At 47.0% G+C, this 20,223-nt stretch overlaps 4 protein-coding genes across 10 annotated transcripts; 3 read left to right on the forward strand and 1 right to left on the reverse strand.

Moving 5' to 3' along the window:
* The first annotated feature begins 8,224 nt into the window (after nt 1–8,224).
* Nucleotides 8,225–9,550, forward strand: LOC117891631. Of its 2 annotated transcripts, XM_034797174.1 has the most exons (3): nt 8,226–8,527; nt 8,591–8,965; nt 9,006–9,166. In XM_034797174.1, exons 1-3 carry the CDS (start codon nt 8,288–8,290, stop codon nt 9,039–9,041), a joined length of 651 nt encoding a protein of 216 aa, XP_034653065.1. In that variant the 5' UTR covers nt 8,226–8,287; the 3' UTR covers nt 9,042–9,166. The 2 variants fall into 2 exon arrangements, with proteins under 2 accessions (XP_034653064.1, XP_034653065.1); XM_034797173.1 differs by having other exon boundaries at nt 8,225–8,527; nt 8,591–9,550.
* Nucleotides 9,551–10,278: 728 nt separating this feature from the next.
* On the reverse strand, nt 10,279–19,555 carry LOC117891634 (late embryogenesis abundant protein ECP63). 3 transcript variants are annotated; one of them, XM_034797177.1, is made up of 4 exons: nt 19,354–19,555; nt 18,341–18,352; nt 11,010–11,192; nt 10,279–10,949 (listed from the first exon to the last, which is right to left on the reverse strand). In XM_034797177.1, exons 1-4 carry the CDS (start codon nt 19,370–19,372, stop codon nt 10,459–10,461), a joined length of 705 nt encoding a protein of 234 aa, XP_034653068.1. In that variant the 5' UTR covers nt 19,373–19,555; the 3' UTR covers nt 10,279–10,458. The 3 variants fall into 3 exon arrangements, with proteins under 3 accessions (XP_034653068.1, XP_034653070.1, XP_034653069.1); XM_034797179.1 differs by lacking the exon at nt 18,341–18,352 and having other exon boundaries at nt 19,354–19,550; XM_034797178.1 differs by lacking the exons at nt 18,341–18,352; nt 19,354–19,555 and adding an exon at nt 11,263–11,413.
* LOC117891629 (fibroin heavy chain) lies at nt 13,803–15,607 on the forward strand. Its single transcript, XM_034797171.1, has 2 exons — nt 13,803–14,001; nt 14,056–15,607. Exons 1-2 carry the CDS (start codon nt 13,855–13,857, stop codon nt 15,541–15,543), a joined length of 1,635 nt encoding a protein of 544 aa, XP_034653062.1. The 5' UTR covers nt 13,803–13,854; the 3' UTR covers nt 15,544–15,607.
* LOC117891628 (skin secretory protein xP2) lies at nt 16,136–18,037 on the forward strand. Of its 4 annotated transcripts, none has more exons than XM_034797168.1 (3): nt 16,136–16,340; nt 16,402–17,512; nt 17,561–18,037. In XM_034797168.1, exons 1-3 carry the CDS (start codon nt 16,170–16,172, stop codon nt 17,938–17,940), a joined length of 1,662 nt encoding a protein of 553 aa, XP_034653059.1. In that variant the 5' UTR covers nt 16,136–16,169; the 3' UTR covers nt 17,941–18,037. The 4 variants fall into 4 exon arrangements, with proteins under 4 accessions (XP_034653059.1, XP_034653060.1, XP_034653061.1 ...); XM_034797169.1 differs by having other exon boundaries at nt 16,402–17,392; nt 17,489–18,037; XM_034797170.1 differs by having other exon boundaries at nt 16,402–17,392; nt 17,537–18,037.
* Nucleotides 19,556–20,223: the final 668 nt, after the last annotated feature.

Raw genomic sequence — 20,223 nt, forward strand, 5'->3', positions numbered from 1 at the left:
TGGTAAAAATTTCAATTATATTTTGTGACCTATCAGTGATAACAAATAAACACGACGACGACAGAGAGAGAGAGAGAGTCAGGCCGGGGTGACACCATGACAGCAAGACTCATACATATCAAGGTAGCATGGCACTCGTCCTCCACTTCTACCTCCCCGAATATTTACATACTTGTACAAACGAGTGTGTCTGTGTCTGTGTGTGTGTGTGTGTGTGTGCGTGGCATAAAAAGAGGCAACGCATAACTCCCCCTCTGAAACCAGATCCCAGATATTTTTGCCCAGTTTTGCCCACTGGCAGCGACGACCCCGCAGCTGGCGCATTTGTTTTTTATGCCACACCTCGATGCAAATCATTGCCACATCTGACGCACATGTGGCACGTAACAGACGCAGACAGCGACAATCTCGTGTACTGGCACTGGCGACGACGTTGTCGTGGTCGTTGCTTCTGGATTTGTCTGTTTTGTGATTGTTTGCAGCCCCAAACAGCTCCAGCTCCTGCTCCTGATTCTGCACCTCCTCCTGCCTCTTTCTCTCTCTCTGTGAGCCACTCACACCCGGGACGCTCTCACCATCCGTTCCCCGTGCTTTTCTGTGACATTTTGTAGGCGCTATGGCGTGCGAAATTGTAAATTTTTCGCCAGATCCTACTCTTCCTCCTCCTCCGCCGACGACTCTTCTTGCCCAAGTTCATGTACATTGGAGCTCCCCTCCCCGCTCACTGCTGTTGTTGTTGTTTTCGGGTAGGTATGTATGTATATGCATTATTAAGAATACACTCAGCTGTCAGCAAGGGAACGTCTGGTGTCCCAATCTCTGTTTGCAGTTCCCCCCTTCCGCCTTCCTGCTCTTCAAGCAGCCCGGCCTGGCCCTGGTCTCTCCGTCTGTTATTCTGTCTGGTTGGGATTCCTTGAGCTTCCAGAGACACTAACTGAGCGCTACTTTGACTTTAGGCACTGGAGTCGACCTATTTGAATGATGTACTTTATTTGCTTAGCTTTTTCGCGAGTGCTGATGGATGGATGGGAGGGGAAGGGGCTGCTTTCGCTTGTCTAGTCAAGGTCGTGCCGTAGCTAGGCTTAGGTGTGGCACCAAGTCCTTTGTGGATGTCAGAGGCTGTGACCCGTGATTCTTACTTGTGATAACACCACAGCCTCAACTGAATTCCTCTATGGTATGTCAGCCATGTGACTGGAACTTCCACAATGAACACATCAGCTCCAGTTGCAGTTCTAGTTTGGGGATTTCCCTGATGCTAATGACCAACTGAAGCTATTGAACTCATAACTGTCACATTCCATGGACTCCCCATTTTTCCCTCTATTTCCCCTCTATCAACGTCATACACCAGCATTTGGCCAACGGCTGCTGTTAAATCATCAGAACGTGCAAAAAGTTTTGCTTTATCGCTTCGAGTTTTCCCCACATGAAAGTTGGGGTTCGTTCTCTGCGCTTGACCTGCGCTCGCACGGCATTTCCCGTCGAAAAGGCTTTTCAGAAACGCAGTGGAAAATAAAATCATTTTTATATTTCTGCTGACAAACTGACCGGCGGAACAGTAGTGGGCTCCAGGGGGGTGCCTCAAGGGACAGGTGCGGGGAACAGGCTGAGTTTGCTGCTTTCCTATTTGCTTTTCATTTATTAGAAAAACGCGAATGCAACTTCCGCTCCGGCCGCATCCTCGTTCGGCTCGTCACTTCTGGCCATTGCACATGTGTCCACAAATATTTGCGCTACGTGGCTGCACACCTTTTACTTTACCCAATAGCCCGATGACCTCTCCCCACTCCCCACTCCACGCTCTCTCTTTCCCTCTCCCTTTGACCCGCCTCTCGTTGCACTTTATTTCTCCAGCAGCTTTGTGAAAAATAATTTCACGCAGCTCTCATGTATTTTTGTGCCATGATTTCAATATTCAAACGATTTTACTCCCTACATTTAGTTGAACAAGAGCAAATTTGATCAATGCCCCAGATATGATTTTCATGATGTGCCCTGCACGGATTTTCAATAAACTCTCCAAAGTGCAGAGCGGGGTGACGCTTGTGTCGGCTATGCTATACCATCCCATATACCATCCCCATATTGGTGTACGATAATACGGCCGCTTTTCAATCGGGTCCGTTCAATTTGATTTTTGTGTTTCCAATAACATGACCCAAACTCATATCAACAATTTGACTAAACGCTCGCCCAATCGACGTTGGAAGGGAAAATTAAATTTCGAGGTAAAACTGTGCTTCGGTTTGCTGTATATGGGTTCGCCCTGGTCTCGGGGTCGATGGTCGGTGCTCCAAACTTCGGTGTCACTTTAAGCTGAAGCCCGTTCTGTGGTTGTTGCAAACTGTTTGACTTTGAAGTCGAGAAGCAGCATTTTGCTGTCATTTATCGTTGCCATGGTGCATGGATGAGGGGCAAGGTGGCAGTAGTGTGGGTGGTGCTGAGGTCAGACATGAACTGTGTGTGTGTGTGTGTGTGTGTGTGTGTGGAACTGCCATTTATTGTTGTCTACTTTCGGGGGCAAATATTTGTGGCTCTGTGCCTGTGTGTGTGTTGCTGCTTTTCGACTGCCGTTTATTGGTGATTACTTTCTGTCGGTACACCATTCTGAAGTTGAATTGTAGATCTGTAAATGCTTTTTCCATTATCTCTATTTGGCAGTTTCAAGGGGTGGGGGGAAGAGGCGGCTGTTAGAGGAGTCGCTTAGGGATCTGCACATGTAGGTAGACATTTTGTCCTCTTCCTAAGTTCAGTTCTAAGAAACTTTTCTTTTAAGCCTTATTGATTGATGTAATGGCAAAATATTTCGTACATTTTTATGCATCAGTCGCTGCATTTGCTGCATTAAATTTAAATAATTGTCCAAATACACAGGCAAGTCAATTAATGCATATTGAAAATGCACAAATAACACGCAGCCATATAATAATTAAGGATTTAGGAATGTAAATGTAATAGGCAACATTTAACTGTCAACAAGATCGCCTCTTGTTCATATGATTAGTTTTAATTGAATGTCCGTTGAGGCCTTTTGAGTATTTTCTACGCTTCCTAAGCTGCTGCCATGAAAAGAGCGAAGCTCTCTTACATGTTTACTTCAAACTTCAGAATAACTCGCATGGCATGCCTGCCTGACCTACATAGTAACTTTTACTTTAATGCAATTTGTTCTTAAATTTAAGGTAGCAACTCTTGCCGGAACGTGGTCGTCGTAGGTGTATAAGCCATCAATTTATTATATAGTCTAGGTTTAAGCTGGTCAATTTAATAGCTGACCGGAGGGCCTGTTGTATCTGTTTGTTGCTTCCTCGCTCTCTCTCTATTTTTGTTTTTTGTTTGGGTCTTGCTGCCAGTGCAGTGGCTTTTTGGCAGACATGCAGAGTTTTTGGGGAATGGGCTATTTATTATTGATATCGTTACCCTTTAAGCGCACACTTTATGGAATTTCGTAGTGCTATCTGCCTGGGCCAAACACAGTCCAACCACCACCACCACCAGCACCTAGTGCTGTGGCAAATTCAATTGCATAATGCCGAAACGCTGTGCGCTCAAGAGCACAAAAGCCAAAACCCGAAGCTAGGTAGAATCTGAGGCAGAAGCTGAAGCCGTAGCTGAAGCAGAAGGACGAGCACTGCTGGCTGGCTGACTGCTATAACTTTTCGACTGTTTGCAGTGGAAAGCACTGACATGCAAAGCAGCAGAAAAATTGTCTGGCAAAGTTGCCAGTCAGCCCCTGGAATCGCAGATAGACAGCCAGTCAGACGCATAAACTAGCTGAAGATGCTGCTGCTGCTGCCGCTCCCGGTTTTCCATTTCTTTTTGCCCAGTGCCTTGTACCATCTTTAAGATTTTTAGCGCCCCGCTCCGCACACCTTTGCCGCGTCAAACAGACACGGACTAACACACAAACACACACACAGGCACTCGTACTGCGCAAACTTGTCGAAAATATATACGAAAATTGTTTAACAAGTTGAAGGCTGCCTGGCAAACTTTTTCACCTTCTCAGCGCAACTCGAGTTGAAAAAAAGGAATACACAAAAAAGAAGACAGTGCAGACAGTACGACTATAAAATACCTGCTACACAGATAAGTAATCTTTGCTTCAGGTAATCAATTAACTTATCGAAATTCCATTCACAAGGGAAAGAAAAAAAGATATTCTCGCACACATAAGAAAGGTCTGGCATACCCTTGATCTGGGCACAAATACTGGGTACAATAATGGGAAGTAAAAGTGTAGGATAGCAAAGTTTGCATTGATCCATAAGTTTTGCCAGCTTCGGAGCTGTTCCGCTTACAGGCTGAGGCTACACTTTCTAGTCAACTTTAGCAGCAGCTCCGAATTGGGCTTTTAATTAAATAATTTCTGCTCACAATGGCAGGCAGGCAGTCAGGCAGTCAGGCAGGGATTCGGGATAGGGACTGGCTGTAGCGGACATTGGACAAAGGATTAGCCAAAATGTTCTATGCGTTCTGGCTGTCTGTAGATTCTCGTTTCTGTGCAATTATTTCGGCTGGGAAAATATTTAACTGCATTTCCTATTGATTTTTGCGCTTGCAATCAAGTTGCCTGCGAGGCGAGCAGGAAATTGACGATCTCCTGCAATTGTTGTGCCTTACCTACGCCGGAGGAGCCAGAACTTCACCGGGGCCAGGAAGCAGTGGGCGTATTAGAAGCAAAAGCTGAAGCTGAAGCTGAAGCAGCACCAGTTATCCGCCCTTTTTCTTCCTATTCTATGCCATCCCATAGCCCCATACACACACAGGGATTCCAGGACAAACAGATGAAGCTGACTGTGTGTCAAGAGAAGAGTAGAGAGGCGGTGAGGTAAGTGGGTGAGGTAGGGTGCAGGGAGTAGGGAATAGTTAGAAGGATGAAGCAATGCTCGTCTATCGTTTATAGCAATTTCATTTGACTTCTCGCCTGTGTTTGCCGTGGGTCAATAAATGAGCGTAATATTTGGACTTTGATTCCTGCGGCTATATCTACACTGAGGATGGTTCGAAAGCTGCAGCTGCAACGAGGGGAGCGAGTGAGTGTGTGGCAAAACTCGTTGGCTTAAACAATGCAAAAGCAATCTCTTATGCCACTGAAATGCAATGAAATATTAATGAATGGCCAAAGTATGCAGTAAATTCTAAGCAGCATTTCAATGGAATTTCTCCATAATCTCTGTTTGTGCAATTCTATTTGCCATCAAGTTAAATTTGCACAAAAGACTGGCCAAGAGGTTGAGCTGTAATGACAGGGAAAGTGCCGTGCCAAGCAGCTCGCAGCGAAGGTAACGTGCTCAAACTAACTTAGCACAAGGAAACAGGACACTGCATAGCATAGCGAAGCATAGGGACACACGCATACCTGTAGTCCCTTTTGTACAGGGAACGTGGCCAGCGAGGGCCACGACAGGGCTAATTCGCAGTCAGCGAGCGCAGCACACAACAATGCAACAACGACAACGGCAACGGCAACGGCAACGGCAACTGTAACCGTGCAGTAACCGTGCACCCGCCACCTTTCCTTTTGTATTATGACAGCAGCGGCAGGCACCTGAATGTACGAGTAGGAGTACGAGAATATATGCAGTGATTCTGCCTCAGACAGCTTGGCCGTGGGGGTTTTTTTTCTAGTCCACTCACTTGCGAAACCCCACTAAAAACGGTAAACAAAAAGCAGGACAATAGCCGAGCGGTGGCGCAAGGAGAACGCCCTGGCATGGCATGTGTTCATTGTCCAAGAGCTGTTCATGCATGGGCACGCATTCTTTGGGGCGCCTGCCCTGCCCTGCCCTGCCCTGCCCAGCCCTGCAAGTATGAGAGTCAGAGCTGGAGCAGTTGGCATATCAACTGGTCGGACATGGTGTAAACACGTTTAATGTTGTTGCCAATGCATGGCTGCAGTTCCTCTGGCTACCTCTGGGTTGGGCTTCAAAGCAGGAGCTAGGGCTGGGATTGGGACTGGGACTAGAGCTGGCTCCAGCCTCTGCGTCTTCTTGACCGTTGTTTCTACGTTTAATTTAATCTACTAGCCAGAGCTGCCTGCTACCTTGTCAGGGTCCGCACTTCAATCCCCATGTGGGGGCGTGTTTCTGTGCAAGTGTGTTTGTGTGTGGGTGGAGGGTGTAGAGGGGAGGCGCTGCTCGAGTGCACCGCAAGTCCATTTAACTTAACTTTGGCAGAGTTGGCCCTAGACCTGGCTGGCTGGCTGGCTGGCTGGCTGGCTGGCTGGCTTGGATGGTTGTTCCTCGGTTGCCACGTCTCGCTGCATCACTCAAACACACACAGAGGGAGCGACAAGGATGCGTCGTGTGCGTCAGCCTCTTGCCGTCAGCCGTGGCCCAGCAACGCAACTGTGTGAGCATCGTAATTTGCATGGTCAGCTTTCAGTTGTGGGACACACTGAGTGGCAAGTTGCTCCTCGTCCCTGGCTTAATTGCATGCAGGAATAGAAGCAACAGCATCAGCATCGGAAACTTCATCCAATTGCTGTTACCCACTTTTGGGCAATATCCCCTCCATCCCCCTTTCAAATCCCCATGCCCCATCCCCATGCACATTCTCTCTAGGTGCCATCGATAGCGTTTCCCACATTAAAGTTCGGGTTTAAGCCTCAAGATTAATGCGAAAACTAAATGATGCATGAAAAGAGAACAAAAGTCAAAACCTCACCGATACCTTCTGGACAGGTAATTATGGGGCACCTGCTCCTTAGGGTGTGTGGAACATTAACAAAAATAAATATATGCAAACGTTTACAGCATGCCGACTGGGTCTAGTTTTTTCGTAGCTCAAATCAGGCAATGTACATGTAACAGCGACTGACTAACAAAAAATGTATGAACAAATGGTGCGCTCCCCGTTTTCCATTGCTCTTTTTAGCACAAGTTTCCGCATTTATAATTTTATTTGTTCATTTGCAATTGCCACCGAATCACTTGCAAGCCATTTAATTTCAATTGCTTGTGCGTTAATCAACGACAACAAAAACGAATAAAACCGAAAAGTTTTCCGAAAAGAAACTAAAAAACCTTATCAGAACGATAACGTAAATTTGAAATGGCCGCGAAAAATATCGATTCCTGGCCAGCATTTTCCAGCACCAAACACCAGTCAGCTGATTGGAGTACGCCTATCGATAGCGCAGATATGCCTCATCACCAGGGCTACCATTTACGGTATATATACTGTTGGGGATAGATACTTTAAATATTTATACATTTTTTTTATTTATCAAATATATTTTCAATTAATTTCATTAAATAGGGTACACAACTGGGCATACTACACTATATTATCGGTTGGACAGCAAGAAATTGTCAATTGACGAAACATTCCCTACCCACCCACATTTTTTTTTTTATACCCGGTACTCGAAGAGTAAATAGGGTATATTGTATTTGTGCGGAGAACGGTTGTATGTAACGCACAGAAGGAAACGTTTCCGACCCCATAAAGTATATATATTCTTGATCAGCATCAATTGCCGAGTCGATTGAGCCATGTCTGTCTGTCCGTCTGTCCGTCCGTCCGTCTTGTTTGTCGGCTAGTTCTCAGAGACTATAAGAGCTAGAGCCACCAAATTTTGGCACCAGACTGCTGTATGCTCACACTGAAACCAGTGTATTTCAAAAATGAGCCCCCGCAAAAGGGCGAAAACCTCCCAAATCTACAATGAAGATAACAGAAAACTAAAAACGCCATTCCGTAGGGAATGACCATATCTGAGTACCGGTCATAAAAGTTGTGACGCGTAAGAAGCGTCTCACACGTCCCTTCTCGTTTTTTTTTGAGCCGTGCTTTTATTTTTTTTAAGATCTGTCTTTCGCAGACACTTAGTAAATTTCCTCTTTGGGTACTTGGCAATCTTATTTCAGTTATCTTATAATTATGTTATTATGAATAGTTTTGTTATGCGACCCACCCACATAACTTTTAATAATATTTTGTTGGCTGACCTTTTTAGTTCTAACCTTATGTTGCAATCAATCCCATAAAGATAAGTCATGAAAATTAGCCACTCTTGTGGAGAATTGATTGATAAATCGTAGAAAATTATAGTTTTAGCTATGAGAATCCTAAATAGCCTGGTAATATTAAACAGAAGATCAAAGTCGAGGAAAATGATTTACAGTATATTTTGAAAATGAAAGGGTGTATTTGGGTATACCTCCGAGGGTCTATCGGTATGTATTATCGATAGTTCCGAGGTCACACTGCTCATCACTAAGTAAAAATAAACAAAACGAAAACAGAAGCATTTTTTGGCGCTATTTGTTTATAACAAATGAACGGAGCACGAAAGCTAAAGTGCCTGAAAACTGTACGCCTGGGCGAACTGCTCTACGATGAACAGAAGCGGCTGCTGATGCTGTGCCGCAGCTGCGAACATTTTTTTCTCACATTTCAAATTTTCCAAAAACATTTGGCGGACTGCTCGGGCGTTAAACATCTTGTGAATGCCACCGATCCACTCAACTACCCGGAGGACAAGCGTGAGACGAGGCTTGCAAATGATAGACAGGAGGTAAGTGGACATGGCACCAAATGGGACATGGCACACTAACCGGAGACGAATCTCTCCTTGCAGCTGCACATTTACAACATTGAAGATGTCAGCAGCAGTGCCATTGACTGGGAGACAGAATTGGAGGATCCACGCTGGTACGATGACGACGAAACGTGTTTATCCGCGCACTCCAAACCAAAGACATCGCATTCCAAAGAAAATGTGGTGGGGAAGAAGCTATTGGCCACTGAGAAGCGCAAGAACCCCCCTCAGCCCCAGCAGATGGCCGCAACAAAGACTGCAAGGCGTCGGCCGAGCCCGATTCATACATATCTAGCTAAAAAGATGAAGACAGAACCTCTACGTGTGCCCCATGTGATGGACGACCTGCAGCGTTTGGTCCAGCCAACGCCAGCAGCTGCCAACGGTGATGGAGGAACCACCACAGCAGCAGCAGCAAACGGTGGTGAAGGGACCACGAAAGCAGCAACAGCAGCCACCAATACCACCCAGCAGATACTCAGTAAACTGAGAGCTTGTGGCGTGGATGTGAAGCGTTCCAAAGCCCAAGTGACGCCCACAGCCACAGTCGACCCCGATCTGGCGAAAAAGCAAAAAACCCTCGAAATTATGCGTAAATTGCAATCAAAAGGAATTCAGTGCACCAAAATCAAAGGTGAAAATAAAACAGAGCAGATCTCTACACAAAGGCTGATGGGTGAACAACCTGAGCCAATAGTAAAATCCAGTCCAAAGCTAATTACAAAGCAATACAACTCAAAAGCCATAATAGATACTCAGCGTTCGATGAGAGTCGAATCCAGAAAACCAAAAACTAATGCAAAGGATTACAATACACCCACAAAATAAGGTAGCGTATGCGCCATAACATAGAGAAACAAAATAGAGCCCTTGGGTGTATTGGATTGCTTCTGGTTAAGGTACTATTTTATAAGAAAATGTTGCCTTTGTAGGCTACAACAAGGAGTATTAACTAACATACGATATTTTAAATTTAAATGCATCCTGTGGAGCGGCTAAGAATTAAACTGCAAAAGTGTAATTTGGGTAGAGAGTTTGGTGTTGGGAGCGAGTTGAGAGGTGTTGGTATTCAAAATTAAGTGAATCAATTCGACGCCACAATAGTCCCATAGTAGATATAGATAAGTATAATAGTCCCATCTGCCCTGTCCGTTATAATGTGGACCTAATTGAACTCCCTACACACTCTTTTAAGAATTTAAAGTGAATTTGAACTAGCAACTTACCAAACTTAGGCAAACTTCACCGTTTAAAGTTTTTAGGAAACGATTTGCAGCGATGTGGCAGCACAGTCAAAAGCACAAATAAAAGCTCAAGCTTCAACGAATTTCAATGTTGTGGCAACGCTGTTATACAATTGCCCGCGAAGTTCAATGTTAAAAGTATGCAAACCCCACATAATTATTGCGTCGTAGATCAAACCAACAAATGACGAAATAGACAAGAATAGTTTAAAACACATTTTGAATGTATTGTGCAAAAGTTAAAAGTACTTAAACATACATTTCTACATAAACAGAATATATAAGTATATATTAAAAGCATAAATCATCTTCCTCGTTTTTTGTATATATAAAATATATATCAAAAGGCTTCAAAGTAACAAAAATATTCGAAACAAACTCTAGAGAAACGTTAATTACACTCTGCACGTACATACATATGTGTGTATAAAGAGTGATAGAAATGTGGTGTAATGTTCTGTTCATAGCAAAAGCTGCGCAAAGTAATAATCCAAAAATATTTTTCTGTATTTATCAATTGAGGATGTTTAGCAATCAGATTGCTGGCACTTGTTACGTTGAAGCAAATGTTCTTTTTTGTTTCTAAAGCATTTTCTTGTTTAATTACATACACACGAAATTATTTGGGCTGCCGATTGTGCTGGGATGGGCAGTAAAACGAATCTACTTGGGGGCCAGGCTGAGCTTTCCCAGCAGCTGGCTGGCCTGCTGGCCGGCACTCTCCTGGGCGTGGCTGGCGGCGTCCTGGAAACTTTTCTCGGCGGCTCCGCGCTTCTGGTCAACGTACTGGTTGGCCTCGTTCAGCTTCTGGTCCACCGCCTGGCTGGTCTGCTTGAGCGCCCCATCGATGGCGCCCTCAGCCTGCTTCAGCTTCTGATCGGCCACGTTCTCGGCGGCCTTGACGCTCTTGTTGATGGCATCGTTGGCTGCCTTCTTGGTCTGATCGACGGCATTGGCGGCGGCGCGCTGCGATGCATCGGCAATGTTGGCTGCCACCTGCTTGGAGTTCTGGGCGACGGCACTTGCCTGCTGCACGGTGTTGTCCACAGCCTGCTTGGTCTGGTTAACAGCACCAGCAGCACGATTCACACCCTGATCGATAGCCTGGCCAGCCTTCTGGGCCTCGGCCGTGGCCAGAGCGGCAGCATCCTTGGCTGAGGAAAGTATTGTTAGCAGGAGAAGATCTTTATTACAGGGATTCAACTAATAGTTACCTGTGCTCGTGGCCAACTGCTCGGCCTCGTTCTTGGTCTGCTGCACGGACTCGCCAACCTTCTTGGCCTGCTCCTCGGCCAGCTTCTGAGCCTCGAGAGCCTTGTCGTTGGCCAACTTCTCAGCCTCATCCTTCTTCTTGCTGAACAGACTGGCGGTCTTGTCGCCAATGTTCTTCAACGACGCTGTGAACAGATTGAGAAATCTTCGATTAAAAACCACCCACTGAAGATTGGCATCAAATTTGATTTGTACTTTGATTTTGGCGACTAGGAAACATGCTGAGAGCAATTCTAAATGAAAACTAAGCTCAGAACTGTCTCCAATTATAATTTATAGCCTGATTTTAATCATCTGATTACAGATTTGATAATTGCGATTCCAGATTCCGAATGCCAGACAGCTAATTGCCGAAACATAAACAAATCAAAGCTATTTATAAGTCGAGCATGAACGATTTACATGACCGAATTCCCCATTCCCAATCCTCCAATCGATTACTACGAGAAACTACTTCGAGCGACAGTTGTTTCCTTTGCTGGTAATGCGCACTTTGTGGCGACCAACTTGCACCGGGCATGTCGTCAGTTTCAAACACATCACGGCAACACGAATTCATATTTGTAATTTAATAGAAATTAAGAAGCGCGAATGCCCCGAATGCATTCCATTCCATTCACATCAAATGACGTGAGCGTTCACTGAAATAGAAACATTGCCGTTGTGAGAGCCATTATATGTGGTCTGAGGTCTGAACCGCAAAACGGAAGCCAGAGGAACTACTTCTGCCGATGCTACGAGTGTTCTCGTATAAAGAGAATTCCTTTGTCTATGCATAATCGCAGAGAGAAAACAAAATACAAATATTTGAATAATTCAAAGTATGTGATGTCATAATGGACGGGGGTCCGTTAAATGCTTTTTCGCCTTCAGTTCTGAAACTTTTCTTCACGCTTTGCGATTGCGATTGCGATTGGTTCGGGAATGTGTTTATACTCCGCGCATAGTTGGGCCAGCTGAACCCAACAGATACAGATACTTAAATGGATTCTCTCTGTTGCCACTCGGTTAATTTTCACATAATTTAGTTTTTCGGGGCACTTTCAATAAGCATTTAACGATCAACACGCTCCCAAGGAGGCTGAAAATTGTGCGAAAAGTATAGTTTCAGCTGGGGGAAAATTCCTTCAAAGATGGAGCAAGGTGTAAGGTGTGGGGGAGGTGGATAAATATCTCTATTCAGAATGTTTTGATTGCAAAAAATACATACATAGGAAATGTCTGCAGACTACGAGCTGAAAAGTGCGTGCATTCCTTATTTAATACTCTTAATTAATGAAGCTAAATTGAGTAGCTGCTGGGTTCCACTTCATGCAATTCCCAGTGCTGTGCGCGGGATTAAAATTGAAACTTAAATATGCAAAGAATGCGCGTAAAATGTCATCGATGGCGCCGTTAGAAACTTAAAACGCAATAAATGGAATATTTATAAAGGGAACAAATCTAATATTTTTGGACACACACTCACAGATGTCTGGCCAAACGTAGAACTCACACTCTTCCGTTGGCAACCTTTTTTGTTAACATTTGCGTAGTACTTCGCATTTACGATACATTTTGTTGTTTGTGCTTCGGTTGGAATACTGTGACGGTATGTGGTCAATATATATGTGTAAAAAAGTATAAAAAACCGGCTAGAATGGCAGAAACGAAAAGCATAGCCCAGGGGCAATGCCATGAGCCATGAGCCACAGAGCCAACAGCCCAAGAGCGTCTCCTCTCACAGCCTCTCGCAGAGTGTGGTTTGTTGGTTGATATTCTCGTCGTACCGCAAATAATGCGCAGAAGCTTTATAATACATAGTGGAAAACCTGTAGTTGGGCTGCGAGCGAGCACACTGAAGCGCAACACCCATACAGATGAGCGTGTGGAATACGTGTATCTATGAGTAACTGCGATTTGAGGTCTGTGGCGGCCCGGCCTCACGTTCCAGTTCCACACCAGTTCTGGATGGGATGCCTTAACAAAACCAAAAAAGAGTAGCTCGCTGCTGCTGCTGCTTCTACTCTTTGTTGTTGTTATTGCTGATGATGTCATTGGGGATTCGAGATACACACAGATACATGGATAAGTTTTCTAGCAGCGAGCGCGTGGCAAGCGGAATTCGCACGCCCAATCAATTGTTGGGTGCCCCAAAGGCGCGTCATCCATTCATTGTCGAAGGTCATCTACTTCGTCAGTCTACGGCTGGCAACAGCTGGCAACATGCCACACAAAGTGTGAGTCCTAGCCTCAGGACTCCCAGGGACAATTGACGGCTGATGTCATGGCCCCAAACACGGGCCGAGTACGAGTAAATCAATAAGCCAGCAAGGACAACGAAACTCTTTTTTGGATGAGTAATGCAAAGTCAGGAAACTCAGAACTTGTTCTCAACGGTGGATGGATGGGTGGATGAGAGATTCTATTACGAATGATTCCCAGTACAGCTTTGACTTGTTGTCGTCGTCTCGAGTGTAGCTCAACGAGTGTCCAATTGAATTGAACGACCCTAAACCTGACCCACAAACGAGGCAACAAATTACAAGGCCCACGCCACGACATTGGCCCATGAAATTTGCGCAATCTTGATGGTGCTTGGGTGGTGCTTGCTCGTAATTGAATTACGCTGGGCGTTGGGGATGCCTGGGCGAGTGCAGCAGCCAGATAAGACTGGAAATTGATTGGCCGCATTGCGAATGCATTCGGGGGATGCGACACGGTAGGGGAGGATATAAGTACAGGAGAGCGGCCAGCGGCCAGAGCACTGTGACTAGGGTGACGAGGAAGGTATCTCACCTTCAAGACATGAAGCATCTACTGACTGCACTCGTGGTTGTGCTGAGTGCCGCCCTGCCCGGTGAGCAGATCCTGGGATCGGCGGCCGGAGCCGGCTGCAGCCGCCGCTACCTGAGGCGGATCAATGGCAAGTGCTATTACTTTTCCGTGAAGAAGGTAAGGCACTGATTGACCACCCTGACCACATCTTACTCATCTCTTTGTGGGCAGATGAACTGGCATGGGGCGCTGAACAATTGTCTGCGCAAGGGCCTGACTCTGGCCGATCTGAGCAACCCACGAGATTTCTATGGAGCCATCGGCTTCCTCAGCTCCAAGGGCAACACGGAGGACTTCTGGTTCGGGGGCAACGATCTGCAGCACGAGGGCCGCTTCCAGTACATCAGCAACGGGCGCCTGGTGCGCTTCTTCAGCAACTACAGCATCGTGGAGCCCGCGGAGCACTCGGAATGCGACGATTGCCTCGAGGTGCGCATCCGCTCCAACATGACGGTGGTGGCCGATGACAACTGCCTCGAGCGGCAGTACTTCATCTGCTCGGAGCGCTACTGCGACGACTCCGGCGCCGGCTCCGCCGCCAAGCCCAAGCATCACAGCCACGAGCATCTGCATCACTTCCACCACGACATTGGCGACAGCGACGGCGACGAGGAGGAGGAGGTCAACGATGCCCCGCCCCTGACCAGCGGCTCGGTAGAGCATGAAGGCAGCGAGTCGGAGGGTGCCGTAGAGTTTGCCGATCTGCCCGACGAGCTTAATATAACAACGTCAACAACGCAGATGATGGAGCAGATGGAGCGGATGCTGCCTACAGATATGGGACCTCCGCCAAGCGACTGGCCTCCAACAACGGTCAAAGATGAAGATGAAGAGGGAACCTCCGATGTAGACTCATCATCTATGGAAAACATTCAACGGAAATTGGGTTCTTCAGATGAAGAAGGCGAGGACGAGTCACGGCCACCTGGTGATGGACCTGGCACTCCACCACCACCGCCAGGAGGGGAAGGATCTACGCCAGGAGGAGCAGAAGGGGAAGCGACTGAAGCGGGAGAAAGTAAAGCTACTACGGAGGAAGGAGGCGGAGAAACCAAATCCGCTGAAGGTGGAGTAACGACAGCGGGAGAAGGTGGAAGAACTGCAGGCGGAGAAGGTGAGGAACCCACCGGGGGAGAAGGTGGAGCAGCTACTGCAGGAGAGGGCGGAGATACTACTGCGGGAGAGGGTGGAGTTACTGCGGCAGGAGAAGGTGGAACAACTGCAGGTGGAGAAGGTGGGGCAACTACTGCGGGAGAAGAAGGAGGAACTACAGCCGGAGAAGGGGAAGGAGCTGCAGCCGGGGAAGGAGCCGCAGCCGGAGAAGGGGAAAAAACTGCTGCCGGTGAAGGTGGAGCAACTACTGCAGGAGAAGGCGCAGAAACAGCAGCCGGAGAAGGTGGAGCAACGACAGCCGGAGAAGGAGGAGCACCCACCGCGGCCGAGGGAGAAGCAACGACCGCGGGAGCAGGTGGAGGAACTCCTGCTGCTGAAGGCGAAGCTGCAACAGCGGCTGAGGGCGGAGCCACAGCAGCGGCACCCGAGGGAGAGGCCACGACAGCGGCGGCCGAAGGGGAAACGCCAGCAGCACGAGCACCGCGAGTACCTCGATCACAACGAGCAGCACGAGCACCCCTAGCAGCGATGCACCACCTAATCTAATGCAAAATCCAGTTCTGTTTCTATTAAATCATTCTAAAATCAAATAAAAAATCCTTGAGCCAAAGTAATTTCTGTGTGAACCTTGGGGTACATTTTGGACATATTTAATTCAACAATTAAACGGAATTCCATGACGCAGAGTAGAAGTCCTTGCCAGTAGCTAAGCATCGAAATTGAGACTGCAACCTCTTGAAGGAATGAGCATGTCTCTGCATCATTTGGTGTTGAAATTACAATGGTGTGGGACTTAATGGTTATTTAATACTCGTAATCTTTTGATGGTTTGATCAATTTATTCTGCTTCCCAAATGAAGGAACTTTCAACAGCATTTTCATCCGCAGACTGGAGCGTCTGCAGCGAGCATCCAACTCGGATTGATTTGAAAGCGTTGAGTGACCGAGTGACCCATTGAACCACGGAACCACTGAAGGTTGTGGCACGTCCAATTGCACTTGATCGATTCGCTTGACATTCGATATGAGGCGGAATGGACGTAGGACCCAATTAAAGTGAGTGACTCTGCGATTCGTGGCTAATGCTCTCGTCACGGACTCAAGAGGGTTTATATAGAACAGGAGTTGGCACGCAAGTGTACAGTTTGGATGGACAGGCGGCAGATGCAGCCATGAGGATTCTTCAAATTGTGATACTGACCTTGATCGTAGCCCATCCCGATCAAGTTCTGTCCGCCCGCAAGCGCGGCAAGGACAAAAAAGCGGATGCCAAGGGAGGTCCTTGCGGGAAACCCTACCTGAGGCAGCTGAATGGAAGATGCTACTACTTCTCCGTTAAGAAGGTGAGTTCGAGCAGACTAAAAAGGGTTACGGGGCTCACCCATTAGTGCCCTTCATCCGCAGATGAACTGGTTTGGGGCCCAGAACAATTGCCTGCGGAAGGGCCTCAATCTGGCGGATTTGGGCAGTCCGGAGGACTACAAAGCGGTGCTGCGCTTCCTGAACATGCGGGGCAACATGGAGGACTATTGGTTCGGGGGCAACGACCTGCAGGCGGAGGGCCGCTTCACCTACATCAGCAATGGTCGCATGGTCCGCTACATGGGGGAACTGGGCTTGGTGGAGCCGACGCATCGCTCCAACCTGGACGACTGTCTGGAGGTGAGGCTGCGGGAGAACAGCACCATGGTCACCGACGACAACTGCCTGGAGAAGCAGTACTTCGTCTGCGAGAAATCCGAGCAGAAGTGCGCCACGCCCACGAGCGACGCGGTGGACAACACGCAGCACAGCCACGAGCACTTGCATCACTTCCACCACGACCCGGCAAAAGGAGAGAACAAGGGAGGGAGCGTTCAGGAAGGTATGGAAAGCGATTCGCGGCCGGTTGATAATACGAATTCAGCGGAGGTTGGGGAATCGAGCCTTGAGGCACCGCAGGCGCCGGAGGAGCCAGCAGCAGCGGAGCCAGGGGCAGAGCCAGGGGCAGAGCCAGGGGCAGAACCAGGGGCAGAACCAGAACAGGGAGCCGCACCGGCACCAGAGGAGGAGGGACCGATCGACGAGAGTTCACCTGACGAGGGTCCATCTGACAAGAGCGCATCCGACGATGAAACTAAAGACCAAACCACTCCGTCTACTAGCAGAAGTGAACCTCCAGCGGGTGCTGAGAACCCACCAGCAGAGGGAGGCGTCACCAGCCCTTCCGCGGCTCAAGCTGCTCCTGGTGCCAGCGTCCAGCCAGAAGGTGCCCAAGCCACGACCCCCGGCACACTCGAGGGTGCTCCGAGCGCCCAGGCAGGCCCAGGTGGCGAAGCCATCGCCACTGCTGGTCCAGGTGCCGAAGCTCCAGCAACTGGCGAAGCTGCGGGCGGAGAAGCAGCTCCCGGAGAAGGCGGCGCAACTCCGCCGGCAGAAGGTGGAGAAGCTGCTCCCGGTGAAGGCGGAGCAACTCCACCGGCAGCAGGTGGAGAAGCTGCTCCCGGTGAAGGCGGAGCAACTCCACCGGCAGCAGGCGGAGAAAACACAGCTGGTGAAGGCGGAGCAACTCCACCGGCAGAAGGAGGCGCAGCTAATGCAGGAGAAGCAGGAGCAGCTAATGCAGGAGAAGGCGGGGAAGTTGCAGCGGGCGAAGGAGGAGCAACTACGGCAAGTGAAGGCGGAGAGACTAAAGCCGGCGAGGGGGGAGAAAGCAAAGCGGGCGAAGGTGGAGCAACGCCTGCCGGAGAAGGTGGAGAAACAACAGCCGGAGAGGGCGGAGCTACTGCTGCGGCAGAAGGTGGAGAAACTACAGCCGCGGGAGCAGCTGCTGAAGGTGCCGAAGCCACCACTGCTGCCGGTGCTGAAGGTGCCGAGGCCCCCAAACCTGCCGCTGGTGAAGGTGCCGAAGGTGGTGCCGAAACTGCTGCAGTCGAAGGGGAAGCGACTGCAGCACCTGCATAAGACCCCCCCCTGACCCAACCCACTGAACCCCACTGAAGCGAATGTCTAGTAATCTAAGGGATCGATGAATATAAATACAAAAATATGGTTGAGTTTTCAATCGAATAAAATAATACAAGCGAGAGAGTGTGTGAGAGAGAGATTGCAGCTTGCAACTGATCGTGAAGAGGGGATCGGGTTGTGTTCGTGTTGGCTATGAATGTTTTGTGTGAGGCTTTGCTGATGGATCCGTGGCATGCAGTAGTAGGACGTCTTATTGGGGAATGCAGCTACAAATATTGAACTAAACTACGACGCAGTCGGTGAGGCATGTCTAGACATGTTCAAAATTATCAACTAAGTTCTTGGCATTGTGAAAAGTTCGAGAGAGTTCAGGAGATCGACAGATCGGGCTACTTACATTTCGATGCATCTGTTTTGCAATGACATTGAGTGGGGGAGCAGATAATATTTATAAATACAATATATTGTATGTATGTCGAAAATATACGATAATATATTACTGGCTAAAAGGCAGAACAGAACCAATTCGATTTTCTATTTTGTTGCCGCTTGCTTTCAAGTGGAAATCTTTTAAATAATTTCGACAAAAAAGCGGAATCAGACATACGGCATAATACTTATGAATACATGTTCCACTCGTGTTTGATTTAATTTTTTTGCACCCACTTCAAAGAACATAAATATTCAATCCATTATGCGCAGAGATACATTTTTGAAACTCAAATAAATTCCAAAAGAAAACATAACTTAAACACTGCCCCAATGGATACAAAGTATATACATAGAATATATATAGCTATAGTTTATAGATGGAACACTCTTGTATGTATCTGTGCAGCTATAATTATATACATACATATGTATGCTTGTATGTACGTGGGGATGTATCATCATCATTTTGGGTGTGGGTGGGTTGTCTCTGAGCGAAGAGCAACTTATAGTTCTGTTCCCAAAGGGGCTGACTGCATAGAAACTGCGCCATAATTGGCTTACGTATCGTCATCATCATCGTGGGTAGCATCATCAGCAGCAGTAGCAGCAGAGGAGCCAAGCCACGGTAGCGGACAATTAAGTTTTTGTTATTGCTTCTGCTATCGGATCGAAAACGCCCCAAAGCCCCACCCACACAGAGTGCCATCCCATTTCCCGGATCCCAGCGGCCACACAGCTCCAACTCCTTTCTAGCTGATGATGTAATTTTTAGTCACTTTTTTTTGCTCCATTTCGAATGCGGGTCATAGGTCAGACCTTGGGTCTGGCGTCTCACCATTCCAATTAATCCACGTACATACATACATATACAAATACATGCATGCACGTATATTTATAAACGTAGAAACGTATATACTTAACAACTTTAGATTTCTAATTTGGCAACTTTCACAGCAATTCAAATGGTTTCTTGTTTACCTGTAATCGAGCTGAACATTTTGGATACTTTGTTGCTGTGAGCTTCGCGTTTTTCACTCGGAATTAATTAGCTGCCTCGCTTTGGCTTCTAATTTTTTCGAATTTCGGCTGGAATTTGGTACTTGGGTGTGTTTTGATGTTTAGTTTTAGTTGCGGTCAACGATATTTTGGTATTTGGTGCCGATTCGCGTTTATTTTTAAACCGTCCGATTTCTTGTTCTGTTGTTCAGTGTGACCACAGAGTTATCCCTCAAATAAGCTCGAACTATAGCTTTCCATTTTCTAAAAATATACCTACAAATATACCAAAGAAAATCCTCGATTTTCCTCGACTTTGATTTTCTGACTAGTATTACCAGCTAGTTAAGATTCTTGTAAATAAAATTATTATTATATCCTCCCGGGCTCATTTTTGCGTTTCAAAGATGGGCACGAAAATACACCAGAAATATACCAAAAGTAATATACGATCACATTTAAAAATGTCGTACAAATTACCTCACAAAAAAACAACATTTTTGCATTTCAAAGCTTAATATATCCCAAACGGTAAGCTACAACCACAAAGTGTTTGGGTTCACTTTATAGATTCATTAGCATTTATTAGCTTTAAATCAAGACTAAGTTTATTACAACCAGATGTAAGATACTTGAGTTGTGTTAAAAAAAATCAGCATTAGCTCTCAACAATAGAAAGCACAAAATCCCCAAAAGTAAGAGAGAATCTGAAACTAAACGTAATCACACTCCAGTTGGCGTTTGAGTGGAATTTGTCTTGGTTGCTTCAGTTAAAAACGGCACTCTAGAGAGAGAGAAACTGATTTTTGAGCCGCGTCCAGCTTTTGTCAGATATCCAAAAGCCTAGTTGAT

Source organism: Drosophila subobscura, chromosome E (assembly GCF_008121235.1).
Source record: "Drosophila subobscura isolate 14011-0131.10 chromosome E, UCBerk_Dsub_1.0, whole genome shotgun sequence".
NCBI classification, from domain to species: Eukaryota; Metazoa; Arthropoda; class Insecta; order Diptera; family Drosophilidae; genus Drosophila; species Drosophila subobscura.

What these genes read in the sequence shown, in the direction of transcription:
- LOC117891631 (XM_034797173.1), top strand. Translation starts at nt 8,288, where the DNA reads ATGAACGGAGCACGAAAGCTAAAGTGCCTGAAAACTGTACGCCTGGGC. An exon ending in TTGCAAATGATAGACAGGAG is followed by an intron (nt 8,528 to 8,590) that starts GTAAGTGGACAT and finishes CTCTCCTTGCAG; the next exon opens with CTGCACATTTACAACATTGA.
- LOC117891628 (XM_034797166.1), top strand. Translation starts at nt 16,170, where the DNA reads ATGAGGATTCTTCAAATTGTGATACTGACCTTGATCGTAGCCCATCCC. An exon ending in ACTACTTCTCCGTTAAGAAG is followed by an intron (nt 16,341 to 16,401) that starts GTGAGTTCGAGC and finishes CTTCATCCGCAG; the next exon opens with ATGAACTGGTTTGGGGCCCA.
- LOC117891634 (XM_034797177.1), bottom strand. An exon ending in GCAGTTGGCCACGAGCACAG is followed by an intron (nt 10,950 to 11,009) that starts GTAACTATTAGT and finishes TACTTTCCTCAG; the next exon opens with CCAAGGATGCTGCCGCTCTG.
- LOC117891629 (XM_034797171.1), top strand. Translation starts at nt 13,855, where the DNA reads ATGAAGCATCTACTGACTGCACTCGTGGTTGTGCTGAGTGCCGCCCTG. An exon ending in ATTACTTTTCCGTGAAGAAG is followed by an intron (nt 14,002 to 14,055) that starts GTAAGGCACTGA and finishes CTTTGTGGGCAG; the next exon opens with ATGAACTGGCATGGGGCGCT.